Genomic DNA, 20,706 nt, shown 5'->3' with positions numbered 1-20,706 from the left:
ACCCGTCACAAACTTCAGCTAATCCAGAACTTTGTGGCTGGTGTCTTCTCCAACAGAAAGTCCCAAACTTATTCTCTTCAAACTCCATTGTTTTCTCATGCCAACAAATTGATTTCAAGATTTCAATCCCTCCGCATCCTTGTCTCACCCTCAATCTGCATTCACTGTTCTTCTGGCTCTGGTTTGCTGCCAGCTCCCCATCCTACCCTCGGAGGCTGATCTTTCAGCCATTACACCCTTGCTTTCCGGAATTCTCTTCCTAAACCATATTGCCTTGATAACCTTTTCCCACTCTTCAAAAGCCTGCTAAAAAATTTAACTCCTCAATTTTGCCTTCATTCTCCCCCATTCCCTATAAATTACTTCTCTTCCTGCTTGGTATCCATCGCTACCCCTTGGAAAGCACTCAGACATTCTGTTACATGAGGAGTGGTGTATAAATGTTAGTGTCAATTTTAACAAAACCTAAGATTAAAAATAGTTAGTGTGTAGCTTCACATGCGAGTTGTAATGCAATGGCATGATCAGAATCACAGATTGCTCACCCGCTTGCAAGAGATGTGACCATGGCGTTATTTCCCCTCTCCCATTAAATGACACCTTAAGGATTTTTTAAAAAATTCTTTCCTGAGTAAATGTAATTTTTCAACTTTAAATAAAAAAGAGTTGCAGCATCAATGCTCCTTTCAAAACGTACAGAATTAGAATCAACATTAACAATTTTTATTCTATACATTTCCATTGAGATATAATTTTTATTTAATTGGTGAGGGCTGGTGACAACATCGGGGCTTTGAGGTAACTACTGTGCTAAATTATGGTGAGACTCCCTCTTTAATCAAGAGCTGTACCTCCATAATATTTCACTTTGTGCCATGTTGCATAACTATAACATATGCTAAAGCACCTCTTAGTAACTAACTTTCTGGCTCAGTAAGTCTTAATTTGTAGAGCAAATTAAAAAAAAATTAAATATTTAGAAATCCATGACTTTGATAAATATGATTAAAATAACAAACACAGCATATGTGTGGATCAGACTGTTGGTTAAGCTATTTCACACTGGTGGTATCTAACTCCAGTACTGAGCTGACAGTGAAGATGGGGCTTGAACCACCAATCTTCGGACTAATGTCGGCTCATTTGGAGCATTTTGTCGGGCTTCTGCCAGTGTTACTAGAAAGCACAAGTAAATGAAAGTATGAAATTATTCCCATTAAAGGTGTGTGATCAGCAGACAAATGAAACCTTCATAATCCTGCGTAAAAAGAGTGGAGAGAGGTCAGAATTGGACCCAGGTCCACTATTTCTGCAATCTTCAATTACATTCTCCTTTAGATTCTACATCCAGTAGCCTAGAAATTCAGTGGTGCTGTGCCTGTTTTTCAGACGCCTAAGCTTGTAATATGGCAGGCGGGCTGCGCAAGCTCATTAAGCACCGAAAGTGTGCCGCTCGCCTTATTTGTGAAAGCAGAGAAAGCGGTGTCCAGGCCCCATGCCTGAAACAGGCGTCAAGCCCTTTGCATATGCAAATAGGTGGCCTAAAGCCTGTTTCCAAAATTGGGCTGCCCTGAATGCAGCCAACGCCAGGGTCTACATGTGGGCTAATCAGTCTGCAGGCCACCACCAAAACGATACGTTTAAAAAAGTACTTATCTGAATGTGGAGCTGAGAGGTGCAGGTGTGCTCCTCCCGGTTCCACAACAGTCCCAAAGACCGTCGCCAAACTCCGGTCAGCTCCCTCCCTCCCACCCGATTGCCCCCTCCCTCCTTCCCGGTCGCTTCCCTCCCTTTCCCACTGCCAACGATTCAGCGTCCCGAAATTGAAATCCTCTTTTCTGGTGAGCTGCCAGGAGGCACATAACAGGTGTCTGCAGCTCGCCGGCCTCCTGAAAATGGAAATGAGGCCCAATATTGAGTGGGCCTTGGGCCTACCACTTCCGGCGCAGCGATCGTTCCCTGCACCAGTTCGGCCAACCAATTTCTTGGCTAATGTATTTTAACTAATATTCATACCCTTAGTTAGTTATTTGTTTCCCAACATCTGATTGCCAGAAAGTATAATTTTCTCAGAAGTCTAACAATTTATTGTGTTTCAAAGATAGATTACAGATGAACTACTACTAATGTCATCAATCTGAATTACAGACAGAGGGACTGCAGTAGTGATTCATTATTGTTCAGCACAGCCCCTACATAATTCAGGTTCCTCTGCTGACTTATTGGAATTCCAGAATCCTATTTTTTGCCAGTTATTAAGTTAGGAGGGAATGCTCATATTGTACAAGGTGCAAACGAAATTTAGTACTCAACAGCTAGATCGTTCATGTTTTATCTTTCAATTGATACAATTTATTTTTGATGTGCGTCATAAGCCCCGAATAAAAAAAAAGAGCCAATGCTTCTCACCGCAGATTGATTCCCTCAATAATAACTCTATCTGTATGTAAAATGATACAAAACAATACATTTGTATGGACTATGATACAACTGATTCGTGCTTTTAATGCAGGATAAAAAATTACACTTTCATTGTCCTTGAAAGGACAATTATTCTCCAAAGCTGTGGCACATTTTCTTCCAAAATTAAATAACAGCAGGAGCAGCGACAAGATAAACTGAAAAAAAATTATTAATCAATAAACTGTCAACATAATTGGCAAAGGCATCTTATAAATAATGAAGACAACTTGTAGAAACCAAAGTGGTTTTCAAATTGTTTTGGCCGTCAACATTGTGCAATAAATACAATGGAATCCGGCACCTTCAAAGCTTTCATTTTCAGGCCTTTAGTGTATCTATTTGCTGAAATAAACCATGTATGCTGATTCCTGTTGTTTAATGAACAAGAACAAACAAAATATTTAAATTATATACGGCCCGAATGTCACTGAAAAGTTTTTATTCCGCATTTCATTCAAACTCACAGAAGTTTTTCATTGAAAGGATAACAAAACCAGGTAGCCCAGGAGTCATGCAGTTCAATGCTGATACAACAAGGAGGTTCTTTGTAGGTTGCCAAAGTTACAATGAAATCCACCAAAATTAGTGTTGATTTCATCACTGATCACTTTCGATAAGAGAAAGAAGACATTTGTATTTTCATCTTTATACCCAACACCCCCCCACTCTCACCCTGTCACTGATGTATACATTCATCCTTCCAATCTTAGTCCCAATCTTTCAATGGCCCACACATCCAACTTTCCAACCCCATTCACACACTTACATTGACCCTCACATTCTTCCTTCCAAACCGCTTCCAAACTGACCCACACATTCCTGCTTCCAATCCCGCTCCCAGCCTTACACTGATACAAACATCCACTCTCGCTTCCAACCTCACACTTCTACTCAACTCACCTTACCTCACAGCTCAACAGATTCAGAAAGAAAGCTCACCATATGCCAACAAGCATAAATTTCCACCCCCGACAAGTAGATGCACAACACAGCTATATAGTGGAACGGTTCTAGACCTCAGACACTCAAATCGACTTTTGTGGATATTAGTGGATCCCTGTTGACCCCAACTGAGGCTTCATTCATCACACAGAAAATAAAACAGAATAAGTAAATCACATAGATTTTTATTCTGCAGTTGCACCAAATAATCTGCAGGTGACCACGCAGAATTGAGAACAGCCACAACTGGGGCTCTCTTACAGCAGAGAAGCCATTAGTTCAGCGTGATCAGCCCTCACTGCAGAAGGCAGAAATATAGGGGGTAATTATAACCTAGCCCTCTCCACACCTCCCACCCAGCAGGAAACTGAATCCAATGGAAAATGAAATCAGGTGGGGTGTAAAACAGGCGGCCGATCTGATCCGATCTATCAGTTTCCTGCTGGACGGACTAGGTTAAAATTATCCCCCATAGTCACAATGAGAACTAAAATAGGAAAAAAATATATAAAAACATATAGAAAAGTTTTTTATGAAAACTGTTTTACCTCCTCCCAATATTATCTCCTCCTTTCCTTGGTGCGTTGACTCAAACTGTGGTTATAGTCCCAAAGTTTGCCAGCAGTCCTTGCCTAATTGATCATGCTTCATGCATGTATATGGACACGTAGTGTCATCAAGCTATTCATCATAGGGGGGATGGCAACGCAGCCTGTAGCCGATCCTGTGCTTAACTAATCTCCATATATACGCACTTCCAACAGAGGTTACGGAAGAGGACACAGAGGCAGCATACCTGGCTGATTTTTCCTCTCCCTAATCTGGGGATATTGAGACCAATTGCTTTCATTACTGCAGTAGCTAAGGTCAACTAATGCAGCACAGAACAAAGGTCGAACCTGGGACCTTCCTGGTCTGTATGGTTTAGTACCACAACCAGACAGTGCATTTATTCACCGACCCATTTGGGGACCCCAGCAAAACTGTACTTTTTAAACTGTGCAAACTTTATTTTAAAATAAGAGTGACCTGATGTACTTTACTGTCTATTTTAATTCTCAGTAGAAACGTAACCATTTTGGCCAAACGTTGAGCACTCCTGTTGGTGGTTGTTCAGAAATCCATAGCCAAGATTCCCAGGAACCAGCAGTGAGAAAGTGAGGGGTGGTGATAGTTATTAAAAGGGAATGCTATCCTGGAGGGATTTTGATCTAACCTTTGTATAGATTTATATTAATAAAAAATTGCCTACATAGCAAAAGTAACTACATTTCAAAATTAGTTCCCTCCCTGTGAAGTGCTTTGGGACGTCCTGAGGATGTGAAAGAAGCTATATGAAAATCTGTCTTTCTTTCTTCTTTCAATGAACAAAATTTAAATCCTAATATGGTTACTTTATTTTCTAGTTGATTGCTAAACAATCAATTTGAAGACTTCTAATTGAATTTGACAGCTATGTAATTCATCCAACTTACTCATCTTACTGATTTCACTTTTCCAAGGTAATTAAAAATCTGTGATGTATTTGCAATTCGAATGAATTTCCTGGGGATTTTTCCCACTCCACCGACGTTAACTTTGGTGGACGTTCAGTGGAAGCCTCATTTACACGGCATAGTGGGAGGAGCCCTGAGGAAATTCACCCCCAAAATTTCCAGTCCATATTACTGTTCAATTCCTAAACCTTTGTGCAGGGACCGTATCAACTTTCTAAGTGACGCATTATTAAAATAGTTTAAACTATCTGCATTCAAGTAATGGCATAGAACACATCTTTCAGAGAAACATTTGTTTGGTTTAATTAGGATAATTATCTCTGTGAAATATGTAACCTGACATTTTAATTACTATTCTAACGACACTAACATATGAACGGCGAGATGTTTCAAAAGCATTCAGTTGCCAATAAAAACTGTAAAGGCAACAAACTTTTCCTTGTGAGTAGCAGAATGGCTAATTCTGTTTTCTTTATGCCTATTTGCATTTCGATTGATGTATTCTTCAGTTACTTCCTAGTGCATAAGCAGACAGAACATGCCGCTCTGGAAAATATAATGGTTTTATTTGTGCAATAAAAGTTTTAATTAATCCCTCACACAAACAGATGATGGCTATGATCACTCCTTAGAGGGTGACAAACAGCATCAGTGGGACAATTTATTCGATATAGATACTGAATAACAATATGGCACAACATGCAGAATCCAACATTTGAGCTATTGTGTTACCAACTGTGTGTTTCAGAAACATATTTACTTCTATAAGATGATTTAACATCAATATGGCAGATAGATAGGGTCCCGATTTTACTTTTATATATAGCTTTATTTTAGTATTTAGTAGTTATTGTTGTATTGGTATTTGGGGATACATTTGTGGTTCCACAAACCCCCAGCCCAACATTTATTAAATGTTCTCAGTCTAGAAATATTCTCATAGAGTCATAGAGTCATAGAGTTATACAGCACGGATAGAGGCCCTTCGGCCCATCGTGTCCGCGCCGGCCATCAGCCCTGTCTACTCTAATCCCATATTCCAGCATTTGGTCCAATAGAGTTCTGTTTCCAATTAGTTTCTAAGGGGTAGAGTTTCCACTTGTTTCCGCTGGTAGTATCAGCGCAAAAGATCGTGGAATTTTAAATGTAAGTGAGTTAACCCCAAAACCACTTAGGTTCCTGTTTTCCGCAATCTTTTACGCTAGTTCAAGATTCAATTCGCCCAGATCAGGCCCTGGCCACACCCCCAGGTCGATATTGTGAGTTTCCACTGATTGCGCTGGTTCAGGAAAGCTCTTCAAATTGTGCTCACAGGCACTAGTAGGCATATTGTAACAGTTTTTCTCAGATCATAAAGTATTTAATTTACTAAGAAACTGACTAGTGTACACCAATAAACAAGTAAATGGATCAGTATAGTTTTTTTAAAGTCAATTTCAGTGATTTTAAATCAGGTTACTTACTGGTGGAGGACTGGACACTCTGTGTTTATAAAAATGTTTATAACATAAGAAATAGGAACAGGAGTAGGCCATGCAGCCTCGCGAGCCTGCTCCGCCATTCAATAAGATCATGGATGATCTTCGACCTCAGCTCGACTTTCCTGCCCTATCTCCATATCGCTTGATTCCCTTAGTGTCCAAAAATCTATCGATCTCAATCTTGAACATACTCAATGACTGAACATTCTCTGGGGTGGAGAATTCCAAAGATTCACAACCCTCCGAGTGAAGACATTTTTCCACATCTCGGTTCTAAATGGCCGACTACTTATCTTGAGACTATAACCCCTAGTTCTAGACTCTCCAGCCATGGGAAACAGCCTCTCAGCATCTACACTGTCATGCCCTCTCAGAATCTTATATGGTTCAATGAAATCACCTATCATTCTTCTAAACTTCAGAGGGTATAGGCCCATTCTGCTCAATCTCTCCTCATAGGACAACCCTCTCATCCCAGGAATCAATCTAGTGAATCTTCGTTGCACCCCCTCCAAGGCAAGTATATCCTTCCTGAGGTAAGGAGACCAAAACTGTACACAGTACTTCAGGTGTGGTCTCACCAGAGCCCTATATAATTGCAGCAAGGCCTCTTTACTCTTATACTGCAATCCCCTTATATTGCTTGCCGTACCTGCATATTAACTTTTTGTGATTCTTGTACAAGGACACCCAAATCCCTCTGACGACCAACATTTCTTAGTCTCTCACCTTTTACAAAATATTCTGCTTTTCTATTCTTCCTACCAAAGTAGATAATTTCATATTTCGCCACATTATACTTTATCTGCCACCATCTTGCCCACTCACTTAACCTGTCTATATCCCTTTGCAGCCTCTTTGTGTCCTCCTCACAGCTTACTTTCCCACATAGCTTTGTATTGTCAGTAAACTTGGATACATTACAATCGGTCCCCTCATCTAAGTCATTAATATAGATTGTAAATAGCTGAGGCCCAAGCACTGATCCTTGCGGCACCCCACTAGTTACAGCCTGCCAACCTGAAAATGACCCGTTTATTCCTAGTCTGTTTTCTGTCCATTAACCAATCCAATATACATGCGAATACATTATCCCCAATCCCATGAGCCCTAATCTTGTGTAACAACCTTTTGTATGGCACCTTATTGAATGCATTTTGAAAATCCAAATATACCACATTCACTTATCTACCCTGCTAGTTACACCCTCAAAAAATTATAATAGATTTGTCAAACTCGATTTCCCTTTCATAAAACCAGGTTGACACTGCCTAATCATATTATAATTTTCTAGTTGGACTGTTACTACATCCTTAACAATAGATTCTAGCATTTTCCCTACTATTGATGTCAGGCTAGCTGGCATGTAGTTCCCTGTTTTCTCTCTCCCTTCTTTCTTGAACAGCGGGATTACATTTGCTACCTTCCAATCCACGGAGACCGTTCTAGAATCTAGGGAATTCTGGAAGATCAAAACCATGCAGCTGCTATCTCTGCAGCCACCTCTTTTAAAACGCTAGGATGGAGGCCATCAGGTCCAGGGGATTTTTCAGATTTTAGTCCCATTAATTTCTCCAGTACTTTTTCTTTACTAATCTCAATTACTTTAAGTTCCTCACTCTCATTAGACCCTCGGTTCTCTATTATTTCTGGTATGTTTTTTGTGTCTTCTACTGTGAAGACAGATACAAAATATTTGTTTAACGTCTCTGCCATTTCCTTATTCCCCATTATAATTTCTCCTGTCTCTGCCTCTAAGGGACTCGCATTTACTTTCACTAAACTCTTCCTTTCTACACACTTGTATAAGCTGTTACAATCTGTTTTTATATTTCTTGCTCGTTTACTCTCATATTCAATTTTCTCCCTCTTTATCAACTTCTTGGTCATCCTTTGCTGATTTCTAAAACCCTCCCGATCCTCAGGCTCACTACTCTTTTTGGCAACATTGTAAGCATCTTTTTTTAATCTAATGCTATCCTTAACTTCTCTAGTTAGCCACGGTTGGATCACTTTTCCCGTGGAGTTTTTATTCCTCAAGGGAATGCAGAGTTAACTGGGAACTCAGAAGTAAAGGAGGGCTTTGTGATTGAACTAAACATTGGAGTCTTAATGTTCAGTGCCATGGAGTAGAAGGACACCTGTTCACTCTCAATTCCCTCCTGAGCCAAGCTATGCAAAGAGTAACTGTCTAAAGGCTGCAGCATTTTCTTGCAGAGGTTTGAAAATATCAAGAGGAGATATCCTGTCTGAGTGGTGTGACATGCCCCCTCGCAGTTGGCTTAAGCGGCATTGGCAAAGGTCTAGGAAGGCTATATGCCTGCCCATCCTCTTCGTAGCAGAGATGCGTGTCTTGTCCTGATGGGCTTGAAAAGATATGGGGATAATTTATATTGATAAAGTTACATACTAAAATTCAGAAATAAAGAAACTTTAATTAGTGGAAACTTTAAGTGATTGATTGCTAATTCTAAGAATTGGAATGAACCTTACTTTTTCTCTGTAGGGTTACTGCCCCTAACATTTATCATCCAACCATTAAACTGTGTCTAAACAGAGACACAGAAGCATAAAGATTGTTTATTATATCAACATGAAGCAGCCTCTGATAACATGATTTGCTCTTAAAAATATTCTACTTAAATTATTCATGTAAAGAGCTCATTTCATGAATTCATATAAAATAATCATAAAGCTCTACAGTCAAATACTTAAAATCAAATCAACTGAATAACGTTAATTTCAGAAAATATTTAGCCTGTCAACAATATTAAAATAAGTTAGGGAGGAGATAGCAGAGGCACTATTACATATATATAAAAATTCATTAGAAAAGGGAATAGTGCCAGAGGACTGGCGGACAGCTAGAGTTATCCCTATATTTAAAAAGGGAGATAGAACAAGTCCAGGGGACTATAGACCAGTTAGCTTAATGTCGGTGGTAGGAAAGATAATGGAATCTTTACTCAAAGATGTAATAGAAAAACATCTAGAAATCAAAAATATAATAAAAAAATAGTCAGCACGGATTTCAGAAGGGAAAGTCATGCTTGACCAACCTTGTTGAATTCTTTGAAGCAGTAACAGAAAGAGTAGACAAGGGTAATGCAGATGATGTAATATATTTGGATTTTCAAAAGGCCTTCGATAAGGTACCGGATTGTAGACTCATGACTAAGGTCAGAGCACGTGGAGTCAGGGGACCCGTAGCAGAATGGATAGCAAGTTGGCTATAAAACAGAAAACAGAGAGTAGGGGTTAAGGGTAGCTACTCAGACTGGCAAAAGGTGGGAAGTGGTGTTCCACAGGGATCAGTGCTGGAAACACTGTTGTTCACAATTTACATTAATGATTTGGATTTGGGAATCGGAAGTACAATTTCAAAATTTGTGGATGAGACTAAATAGGGGGGTATAGTGAATACAAAGGAAGAATGCGTCAAAATGCAAGAGGACATTAATAAACTTGCAGAATGGACGTGTAATTGGCAAATGAATTTCAATATAGATATGTGTGAGGTGGTGCATTTTGCTAGGAAGAATAAGGAGGCTACATTCTGCTCGGATAATTAGAGTCTAAGTGGGATAGAGGATCAAAGGGATCTAGGGGTCCAGATACACAAATCACTAAAAGTAGGTTATTAAGGCCATAAAAACATCAAATCATAGCTGGGTTCATTTCTAGAGGGATAGAATTGTAAAGCAGAGTAGTTATGTTAAATTTGAACAGAACCTTGGTTAGACCGCACTTGGAATACTGTGCACAGTTCTGGTCTCCATATTATAGGAAGGATATAGAGGCATTGAAGAGGGTGCAAAAAGATTCACAAGGATGATACCAGAACTGAGAGGATATCCTTATCAGGAAAAGCTGAACAGGCTGGTGTTTTTCTCTCTAGACAAGAGAAGGCAGAGGAGTGACCTGATAGAGGTCTTTAAGATAATGAAAGGATTTGATAGGCTAGACATAGAGAAAATGTTTCCACTTGTGGGGGAGTCCAAAACTAGAGGTCATCAATATAAAATAGTTGCTAATAAATCCAATAGGGAATTCAGGAGAAACTTCTTCACCCAAAAAGTGGTAAGAATGTGGAATCCCCCACCACAAGGAGTAGTTGAGGCAAATAGTATCGATACATTTAAGGGGAGGTTAGATAAGCACATGAAAGAAAAAGGAACAGAAGGATATGCTGATAGGGTAGATGAAGTAAGGAGGGAGGAGAGTCGTGTGGAGCATAATTGCAGCATAGACCAGTTGGGCTGAATGGCCTATTTCTGTGCTGTAGTTTCGATGTAACTCAATGTAACAAAATAATTTCCATTAGGGATAAAATACGTTCCTCTTTATTCTTTTTAATTTATTGCTATTTATCAGTTTAATGTGAATCTTTGGACAAGATAATCACATGGTATAGGTTTGGATGAAGAAGGTCCTTCAGCCTATTTGGCTTCCTCCTTCCAGAATGCAAACCCTGCTGACTTCCCATTGCAGCATCCAGCTATTTCTTAAATGAACCCAGTTTCCTGGCCTCCCTGTTCTGGCCACCCATTACAGCTGTTGATCACCTTCTGTGTAAAGAAACACTTCCTGACATCTGGCCTAAATTTGTTCCTCACCACCATGTTATGCTACTTAAATCTATTGTTCAGTCATTCATCGCCTCAGTATTCGGACAGTGGAGCAGGATGACATTGGGTTTCATAACACTAATAAATATTGGCCTGTAAGAAATAGGAGCTTCTGTATTAGCCATCCAAGGCCACACGATGGAGCTAAATAACCCTCTAACCTCGCACAAGTGTTCCCTGCAGTGCAGCATTGGAATACGCATTAACATCAAGCTGCAGTAAATGTTATATTCAGCAGAGTTTACATTACCTCACCACAAGGGGACAGAATTTCCACAGAAATAAAAAATGCACCAAAGGTTTTATTTGCTAAACAGATGCATACTCAGGAGGCTACTTTTTATATAAATCTGTTTTATATTATTCATTATATACATAATTTAAAATATTTTAGAAAACTTTCATCGTACAAACCAGGAACTAATGCTTTAATATATTGCTTACATTACATGATAATAATGGTGTTTATCAATGTGCAGCCAGGTCAGAGAATATTTGTGGCTAATAAAAGGTGCACCTCATGGTCGTCGGTGAGATATGTGGCCTCAGCTGTGGAAATTACCTGCTTTCCCATCTGATTTAACAAAATGCTTGCATTTTATCATGACAATGTCCATCACTTTATCCAAATTTGATAATGAAAGGGATTATGTGGGCATGAAGGCCTGACTGGAGAGAGAGTGTGAAGGCAGTGGTTACACACTGTGACAGTATTTACCTGAAATAGGCAGTTGAGCAACATTTTATGAAGATGAGGACTCAGCCAAGAGGAACAACCAAAATAATTGGGAGTTTTGGGGCCACTCCTAAAAACGTCTGCGATTGAGGACGACCTTGGACACAATCTGCAACGTATCTAGGACTATGAGATGTATAGAATTGTGAAGATCTAGACTCAAAAAGAGTAAGTACTTTGACCTTTATTTTCACAACTGTCAATACACTCACTCAGTGTATAGTCCTACAGCCTAAATAGAAGATTAAAACTCTTGAAGCTCTTGAAAAATGGCACCTATGCAAACTTGTAATAAATATGAATCAAACACAGAGCATGAATCTAAGCAACAGAATAAAAAAATTTGAGCAATCTTTTCTATGTATCAGCAAGAACAAAATCTAAATTATAGGGGAGTGGAACTGAGCTTTCTCAGGCTACTAGGTACATTAAAAATGTCAAAATATAATCTACTTCAAACTTCCTTACCCACCAGGATACGCAGTGCATCTTCTGAAGTGCACACGAAGGAGAGTCCCTGGGCAAGCATATCAGGAGAGTTGGTTACTTCAGCAACCAATTAGGGAATGTTGCAAGTGAAAGCCTGGAATGTGTGCATATGAGAGCTGTAAAAATAAGTACGACACCCATGAAATATGGGTGGGTTAGAAGTTTTGTAGGTTCTCTGAAGACTGAAGTTCCGATGGGCCTGCTCTGCTGGTCGCCCAAAGTGAAGGCTGCCGACCCTGTCCAAAATTGCAGGGGCAAGGTCATTAGCACAGTCAGGGCGCATGCATTGTAGCTGTGAGGGTGCATCAGTGGTGCCCTCAGTCCTGAGGAAGGATCTTAGACCTTAATCGTCGACTAACTGACTTCTGCTTCTCCACAGATGTTGCCTGACCTGCTGAGTATTTTCTGCTTTTTCTGTTCTTGTTTTCAATATAAAAAATTGTTGCTCAGTAATCTGTAAAAGCCAATGTAGATGTCTTCAGTGCATTGCCAAAATGTTTAACAGTGCCACATCTAACTGGTAACGTCTAGTTGTGTAATAGATAGATTCTGTTCCTAATTTTTCTTTATCTTCATGATCATAGCAAAATACCTATAAATATATGCTACGGACAACTATTCTCAGGGATTGGATGGTGTCGTAGGTTAATTAGCACACTGGCTTTTAGATCTGGGTTTGAATTCTACACAAACTGATGAAATGAAACTGCTCTGTCTCTGCTGCCTGTAAAAGTCCCATATGAAATGAGTTTGGGCAGGCTCAACTCATCAAGCACGGGCTCATGCACATAACTACCCATAATTTAGCACAAGACTGACAATTTCACTCAAAGAGGTCATAAAATGGCTGGTATGAAAAGTAAAAAACTTCAAGTTGGTAAAATAGGAGTATACTTCTGAAGATGGGGCAAATTCACATTGTTGGGCAAAGTAGCATAGAAATTTAAGCACAAATGGAGGCCATTTCAGTTATCCCATTTTTCTTCTCTTATTCCGGTAGAAGGAGCTTTATCCTCTGTGCGACCTGGGATGGCCCGACACTGACAAATGGCCCAAAATGGAAAAGTTGCATTCGTCGGCACCAACATTTAATACATTAATGAGCACATACAAATTTGCTGGAATTAAAGAACAAAGTCCTTAAAGTCAGCAAGGTAATTTAAGTGTCCAAACAACTACAGAATAAGAATAAATTATTGACTTACCTCGATTTTTTCCCACACATCTCTGTTATTCTGTTTCTGCTGAATATCTTCCTGTAGCTGTTGAACCAGAGTTGATTTAGGAGTAGCACTATCCAAGGCATTCTTTGGTATCTGTGTTACCCAATGGCGTGGGAACTGGGGTATGGTGTTGTGTTTAGAAGCGGTTTCTGGTATTGATGACTCATCATCTGACAGGATGTCACTGAGTGGACCTGACTCAATGCTGTCATCCAAGGAGGGAGCTATATCACTTGAGGAAGTGGGAGAAATAGTTCCTGTTTCAAGGAGCCATTTTCTGCTCTTCCTTCCATTGTAAATCGATGGATTCACCTCAGTCACAGAATTTGCTTCCGATAGTTCCCAATCATCAATGTTCTGCAATGCTTCACCTGTAGGTGAATGTGACAACAGCTTTGTCAAATTCTCCAGCTTTAAAGCCAACACTTCAGTTTCCTTCAGGTGAGATGGAAGAGCCAGATACTCATTCGATCCAAACCAAATGTCACTTTTATCATTTTCAGTGGTTTGATGTCGGCTTGAACTATTCTCTGTCCGTTGTTGCTGTTGTAGCAAAGATACAGTGGGGATAAAACCAGGTGAATCTGCCATGGCCAAATTGTGTGGAGTATGTAAAGGTGCTGCTTTGTGCGAACCTTGTCTGTCAGGTGACTTCTTTTTATATTCATGACCAGACTCCAGATTTTGACACGCTGGGGACATAATAATTTGTTCATTACTGTCCTTGCACTGATCAGTCAACACGTGTGAATTAAATGAGTCAGAACTATTATTATAGTTCTCACCACTTGGAGTTTTAGTATTTGGAGGACAACATGGATGCAAACTCTTTATTGTGAATGTGGTATCTGGGGAGGTCTGACTAGATGATAAGGAAACATCATTCTGTAGTTTTTGCACAGGAGAACTGATACTTCGTGCTAAAGGTTCTCTATAGTGCTGTGTGGGGCTTCTTGTAGACACGCTGTTAGATTGCCTGAGATCATGAAGGTCACATGATTTGTTAATAGCCAAAGATTTTCTTTGATGTTGGGCATATGTTTTATTTAAGCCTAAAGTTGTCTTTTGTAAATTACATTGAGAAGGAGAACTCAGGTATCCATTGTTTGCATTACCTGTTTTGTTTAATTCATCATATGAGTGACTGACAGCAACATTTGTAGTGCTTGGGTAGGATGAAGCCAAATCCAGCCAAAGTCTGGACCTGTCTGGATGATCAAAAAGGGAAGGTGTACTTCTGCTCATTTCCACTTTGTGCGAGAGAACAGAAGTTGAAATTCTGCAGCAGCTAACCTCCAGATCATCTTTAGAAATTTCATCTAGATACAAAGCTCTTTTGGGTAAGGAAGGTTGTGTTGGAGACTCCTCGTTATAATTGAAACAATCTTTTATTGGTCTTTTTGGTGTTGAATTTTCACGGTGATTACTTTTTGCACTGCAAGAATGCACTTGGCCAAATCTCTTGGCCTCCAAGTCATCAATTTTAGTGTCAGAAAATACCTTCTGTTTGGAGCTCTTACCAATTCCATTTTGGGTTCTTGTACACTCTGCAGGAGGAGTTTGAGACAGGGCTGGATGGTTTGTTGATTTAGGTGACGTTTTGGAGTTTGCTGAAGTTTGGTGATCTGCTAAAGATAGTTGACTTTCATCACTTGCCTTAATTTCCTCCTGCCTGGAAGTGGAACGGTCATTTGCCACAGAAAGTAACCCCACACTGCGAACCAACTCTGGAAAACCTCTTTCCAGATCAGCAGAGTTACAATGCCCAAATGGTTTTGGTTTAGCCCTAGTGGCTGAACTGGAGGTCATGGTGGCCTCAGCGTCATAGGGCACGTCTTCACTTGGACTGTAGTCAGACAGTTCAAAGGCAGTGATACCACAATCCAAAGAAAAATAGTCTTGAGAACATTTAATGGTCAGCTGACCTGCATCATCAACTTCAGTCAGTGAGTCCAAGCAGGTCTGCAAAAAAAACCCTCGTAAAATTAATACACATTCTGAATTCTGTTATCATTATACTCTGTTTTCTCAATTAATATTTGTGTTACGTACCATAAAATAATTTCCACTAAATCAACACAGCACTAAATGCAGGTCACATATATAAATGTGATGTGAAGGTACAGTGCCTTAAAAAACATGGTGGACTTCCAGAGAAAATATAATTTGGAATTTTACTAAGCTTAATTTTTGTCAATGAAGGATGACATTTAGAGACACTTAACCTCTGATCACAAAACTGTCTAATAACTGCTTCATCAAATATACCACATCCACATACAAGGTAACACATTCGGAATTTGAGGAAGAAGATATTATTCGAAGTGTAAGACATACTTTTTTCACTTCAGTTTTCTTATTACACATAACAGATGGTTGAGAATATTACCACGACCATTGAGCAAGTCACAAGTCACAATTTATTACATAGTTTAATGATACTGACCATAATTACCATTTGATAGTGCTCAGAATTATCATTTAGATGATGAGGTGGTGTAAACTCAAATTCTCAGGTATCAATGTTGAGCTGCAAGAGGCCAGTGGCGTGTGACAGGCCAGAAGAGTGTGGAGTTTATTCTCAGCCTTAAAGGGAGTTCAGCATTGAGGAGCAGATCAAAAGGAGATTTTATTTCCTATATTAATATTTGAGGGAAGTGAGTAAAAGTAGTTTGACTCTTGCAAGAGTTTGATGCTGCTGGAAGTTCAGGCTCACAGTCTATATTTTTAAATTAAACAGGGGGATGGCATTGGAGGGAACCCTCATGATGTGTGTGGAGTGTGATTTGTAGGTCATCATGGATCCTATGCACTAAATGCAGGAAAATTGAGTTTCTGAATCAGAGGATCTCTGTGTTCGAACAGCAATTTGTCACATTCTGCAACATCAGAGAGGGTGATAGGTTTCAGGATTGTACTCTCCAGAATGTGGTCACCCAGGGGTCAGTGATAGACGATTTAGGACGCAGGGATAATGTAGAGACAGAGAGAGAATGGGGGACTATCCACAAGGGGCAACAGAGGGGAGACAAGACTCACAGGTGCAGGGAACTTGAGTGACTAAAAGTGTCTAATAGATGCATAGAAGGAGACTTTCAACTGCTGGCCATCCATTTCTCATCTGAAAAACGGGCAACTGACAGTTGAAAGTCCAGTGGGGACCTTATACATTCATTTGCCTGCCTGAATCAACTTCCAAGCAAGCCTTTAAATGGGCACCTGGCACTCCCATGCAAACAGGCGAGAGCCTGTTTAATTATGGAAATTGGGTCCAATGCTTGTTGTAGGACTCCGATTGCCACTTCCAAAGAGAAATAGGCAGAGCATGTCAGTCCTTCTTCTGTTGCTGAGAGACCTATCCTTAAAGGGGCTGCTGGAGGCCTTTCCAAAAAGCTAAATTTGTTGACTTTTTTTGACATTTTTGTGGGGCCAAGAGGAGCAGGGTATTCAAAATACAGCTTGGGAATAGATAAGGAATTGTCTGAAGGGCAGAAAACGATAGTAGTCATTATTTCAGGGTGGGGGGAGGGGGGAGGTACTGAATGGAGTGCCCAGGACTCCGTGTTGGGTCCACTACTGTGTCTCATTTATGTAGATGACCTGGAGTCAGAAACTCAATGTAAAGTGGTCAAATTTGCTGATGATACCAAATAAGGAGGGGCTGCGAAATTGGAGGAGGCAGCTCAGAAATTACACAATGAATTGAAAAAAGTAAGTGCGTGTGGAGAATGGCAAATGAAATTTAATGCAGACAAATGCAAAGTACTGCACATAGGAAGGAAAAATATGTGACACATTTACTACATGAATAGTGCTGAAAAAGCTAAGGATAAACTGAAAGAGACCGAGGAATCTCAGCAGATTTGATGCTAAGCCAATGCAAAGCAGCAATCAACAAAGCTAATAGAATGTTGAACCACATAACCAGAACAGTAGAATATAAGTTAAAGGAAGGCACGATCAAATTATATAGTTCTCTGGTCAGGCCGCACCTTGAATACTACATTCAGTTCCGGTCACCAAGACGCAAGGAAGGCATTCAAACACTAGTGGCAATGTAGAGAAGAGCCGTGAGGATGATTCCTGGTGTTAGACTTCTGAGTTACAAGGAAAGACTGGAGAAACTTGGACTTTTCAGTCTTGAAAGGGGATGTCTGAGATGTGATCTTATAGAAGTATATAATCTAGTTCCCAGTATGAAAAAGGTTAACTCAGAAAATTACTTTCAATTAAATTGCAAGAGTAAGATAAGAGAACACTAGTTCAAGCAAGTGGAAAGCAAATTTAGGATTGTTATCAGGAAACATTTTCTTATGGATCGAGTGATCAATGTATAGAATGGACTCTTAGAAAGAGCAGTGACGATATAAAATCTTAGAATCATTTGAGAAACAATTGGGTGCTGCAATTGCTGAAATGGGGGCATTTAGATGGGCCGAATGAGCTTCCTCATCTATATTGAGCTGAAATAGTGAGATAATCCTGCCACTTTATAAATCGTTGGTATGACCGTAATTAGAATATTGTATACAGTTCTGGTTGCCACAGTACAAAAATGATATTGCAGCTATTGAAAGGATATAGAAGAGAGCAATCAAAATGATTGTGGGGATCGAGGGGTTGGATTAGGAGGAGCGATTATGTAAATTGGGCATGTTCTCACTGGAAAAGAGAAGGTCGGGAGGTGATATGATTGCTGTTTTAGGATTCTATAGGGGCTAGATAAAGTAGATGATGACAAGCTGTTTCACCTTGTCAAGAACAGTAGAACCAGAGGACTCGGCCTGCGCTTGAAGGAGGTAAATTCAAAACTAATCTGCGGAAACAATATATTTCAGTGAGTGAGTAATCAATCTATGGAACAGGCTCCCTCGGGAGACGGTGGAAGCAGTTAGTATTGATTAATTCAAATGCAAATTAGATAGATTTCTTTCAGAGTGACTGAATACCTTGAAAATTTTCAGCTGATCAGTGAGATCCAGCATGGATATGTAAAGGGTAAGTCATGCCCAACGCACCTGATTCAATTTTTTGAAGAGGTGACTAAAGTAGTGGACATAGCAATGTCTATGGATGTTGTTTATATGGACTTCCAGAAGGCATTTGATAAAGTCCCTCATAAGAGACTGTTAGCTAAAGTTGAAGCTCATGGAACTGAGGGCAAATTATTGACCTGGTTAGGAAATTGGCTGAGCGGCAGGTGACAAAGAGTAGGGATAATGGGCAGATAATCAAATTAGCAGGATGTGACTAGTGGTATCCCACAAGGATGTGTGTTGTGGTCTCAACTATTCATTGTATTTATTAACGACTTAGATGACGGGATAGGGAGTCACATATCCAAGTTTGCGGCTGACACAAAGATAGGCAGCATTGTAAGCAATGTTGATGGAAGCTTAAAATTACAGAAAGATATTAATAGATTAAGTGAATGGGCAAAACTGTGGCAAATGGATTTCAATGTAGGCAAGTGTGAGGTCGTCCACTTTGCACTTAAAAAGGATAGATCAGAGTACTTTCCAAATGGTGAAAAGCTTGAAATGGTGGAGGTCCAAAGAGACTTAGGGATCCATTTACATAGATCATTAAAAAATCATAGGCAGGTACAGAAAATAATCAAAAAGGCTAATGGAATGTTGGCCTTTATATTTAGAGGATTGGAATGCAAGGGGTAGAAGTTATGCTGAGCTATACAAAGCCCTGGTTAGACCACACCTGGAGTACTGGGCACTGCATCTTAGGAAGAATATATTGGCCTCGGAGGGAGTGCAGCGTAGATTTGCCAGAATGATACCTGGACTCCAAGGGTTAAATTACTATAAGAGATTACACAAACTAGGATTGTATTCCCTGGAATTTAGAAGATTGAGGGGTGATTTGATCAAAGTTTTCAAGATATTAAGGGGAACTGAGAGGGTAGATAGAGAGAAACTATTTCTGCTGGTTGGGGGGTCTAGGGCTAGGTGACAGAGCCTAAAAATTAGAGCCAGGACTTTCAGGAGTGAAGTTTGGAAACACTTTTACACATAAAGGGTGGTAGAAGTTTGGAACTCTCTTCCACAAATGGCAGTTGATGCTAGCTCAATTGTTCATTTTAAATCTGAGATTGTTAGATTTTGTTAACCAAAGGTATTAAGGCATTTGGGGCTAAGGTGGATGTATGAAGTTAGGTCACAGTTCAGCTATGATCTCATTGAATGGCAGAATAGACCTCGGGGGGCTAAATGGTCTACTCCTGTTCCTATGTTCCTATAGAAAATAACATTTTGGGATACAGTATATGAGTAATTTGAGACATGACATGTGGTAAGTGTGGCATGCTTGGGAGGAATAGGTGACTTTGGAACTATGGTTCCCTAAGCTCTCCACTGCTGGGCTTTTCCTCACGTCATGTCTGGGTCTGTTGCAGACTAATTGATAGAGATTAATTGCTATGATTAATTAACAACTCCATTATTGTTGTATCATGTGACTACCAGGATAGTAGACGGCGAACTAGATCTTGGTCTTTTTTTGTCTAGCAATTCCTATGTCCCTATCTGGTGATCTTGTGATTCGTGTTGTGTTGAGTCAGCTGACTAGGGCAGCAGTTGGGATGCTACAATTGGCATCAGTACTCCTGGGCTGGAAAAGTAAAAAAAATATCAATTTTCCTCTCCTCACTGGCCAGAGACTCCTTTTGCAGGGTTTGTACATGTGGGCTAAAGGTGCAAATAGGATTAATCTCAGCTGCACTGTCAGAACTCACTGTCTAGGCTCAAACCTGAAGGATAGTATTTCACTCATGACCACAGAGCTGCCCATGGACCTGTATCTCAACAACTGTCACGGGAAAGGAGAAACCATAAAAAAAACATGTTTTGAGACTCGTCATTCTTACCTTCTTATTGTAAATTCGATTTTATAGAAGTCATTTTGCGAGGCTTAATTTCTGACAGAGTCTCACTAGACTGGAGTATGGTGTTTGTGATAAGGCCAACAACACTAAAAGCCCAGCTCTGTGTCCCATAGAACCTTGGAAAAGATACAGCACAGAAGGGGGCCTTTCGGCCCATCATGCCCCCGCCGGCTCGAAGAATAACTAGGTGCCCATTCTAATCCCACCTTCCAGCACCCGGTCCGTAGCCCTGCAGCTTACAGCACTTTAGGTGCAGGTCCCATGCTTCTAGTTAGACAGCACCTAGGAACTGAAATCTCACAAAATTACCACTTATATTCCCTGATCTGCACTATGCAGCCATTAAAAAA

General features: G+C 40.0%; 1 protein-coding gene across 1 annotated transcript in view; it reads right to left on the bottom strand.

Annotated features, from left to right (window-relative positions):
- The window catches only part of akap6 (A kinase (PRKA) anchor protein 6), a 353,243-nt gene that overhangs the window by 226,078 nt on the left and 106,459 nt on the right, over positions 1-20,706 (bottom strand). Inside the window, exon 6 of the mRNA XM_067992171.1 lies at positions 13,441-15,420. Within this exon, the coding sequence (XP_067848272.1) occupies positions 13,441-15,420 (1,980 nt within the window). The remainder of the gene's footprint in view (positions 1-13,440; positions 15,421-20,706) is intronic.

Source organism: Heptranchias perlo, chromosome 10 (assembly GCF_035084215.1).
Source record: "Heptranchias perlo isolate sHepPer1 chromosome 10, sHepPer1.hap1, whole genome shotgun sequence".
Classification (NCBI taxonomy): Eukaryota; Metazoa; Chordata; class Chondrichthyes; order Hexanchiformes; family Hexanchidae; genus Heptranchias; species Heptranchias perlo.
The sequence above is the reverse complement of the archived record's forward strand: the minus strand, read 5'-3'. Positions and strand labels throughout refer to the sequence as shown.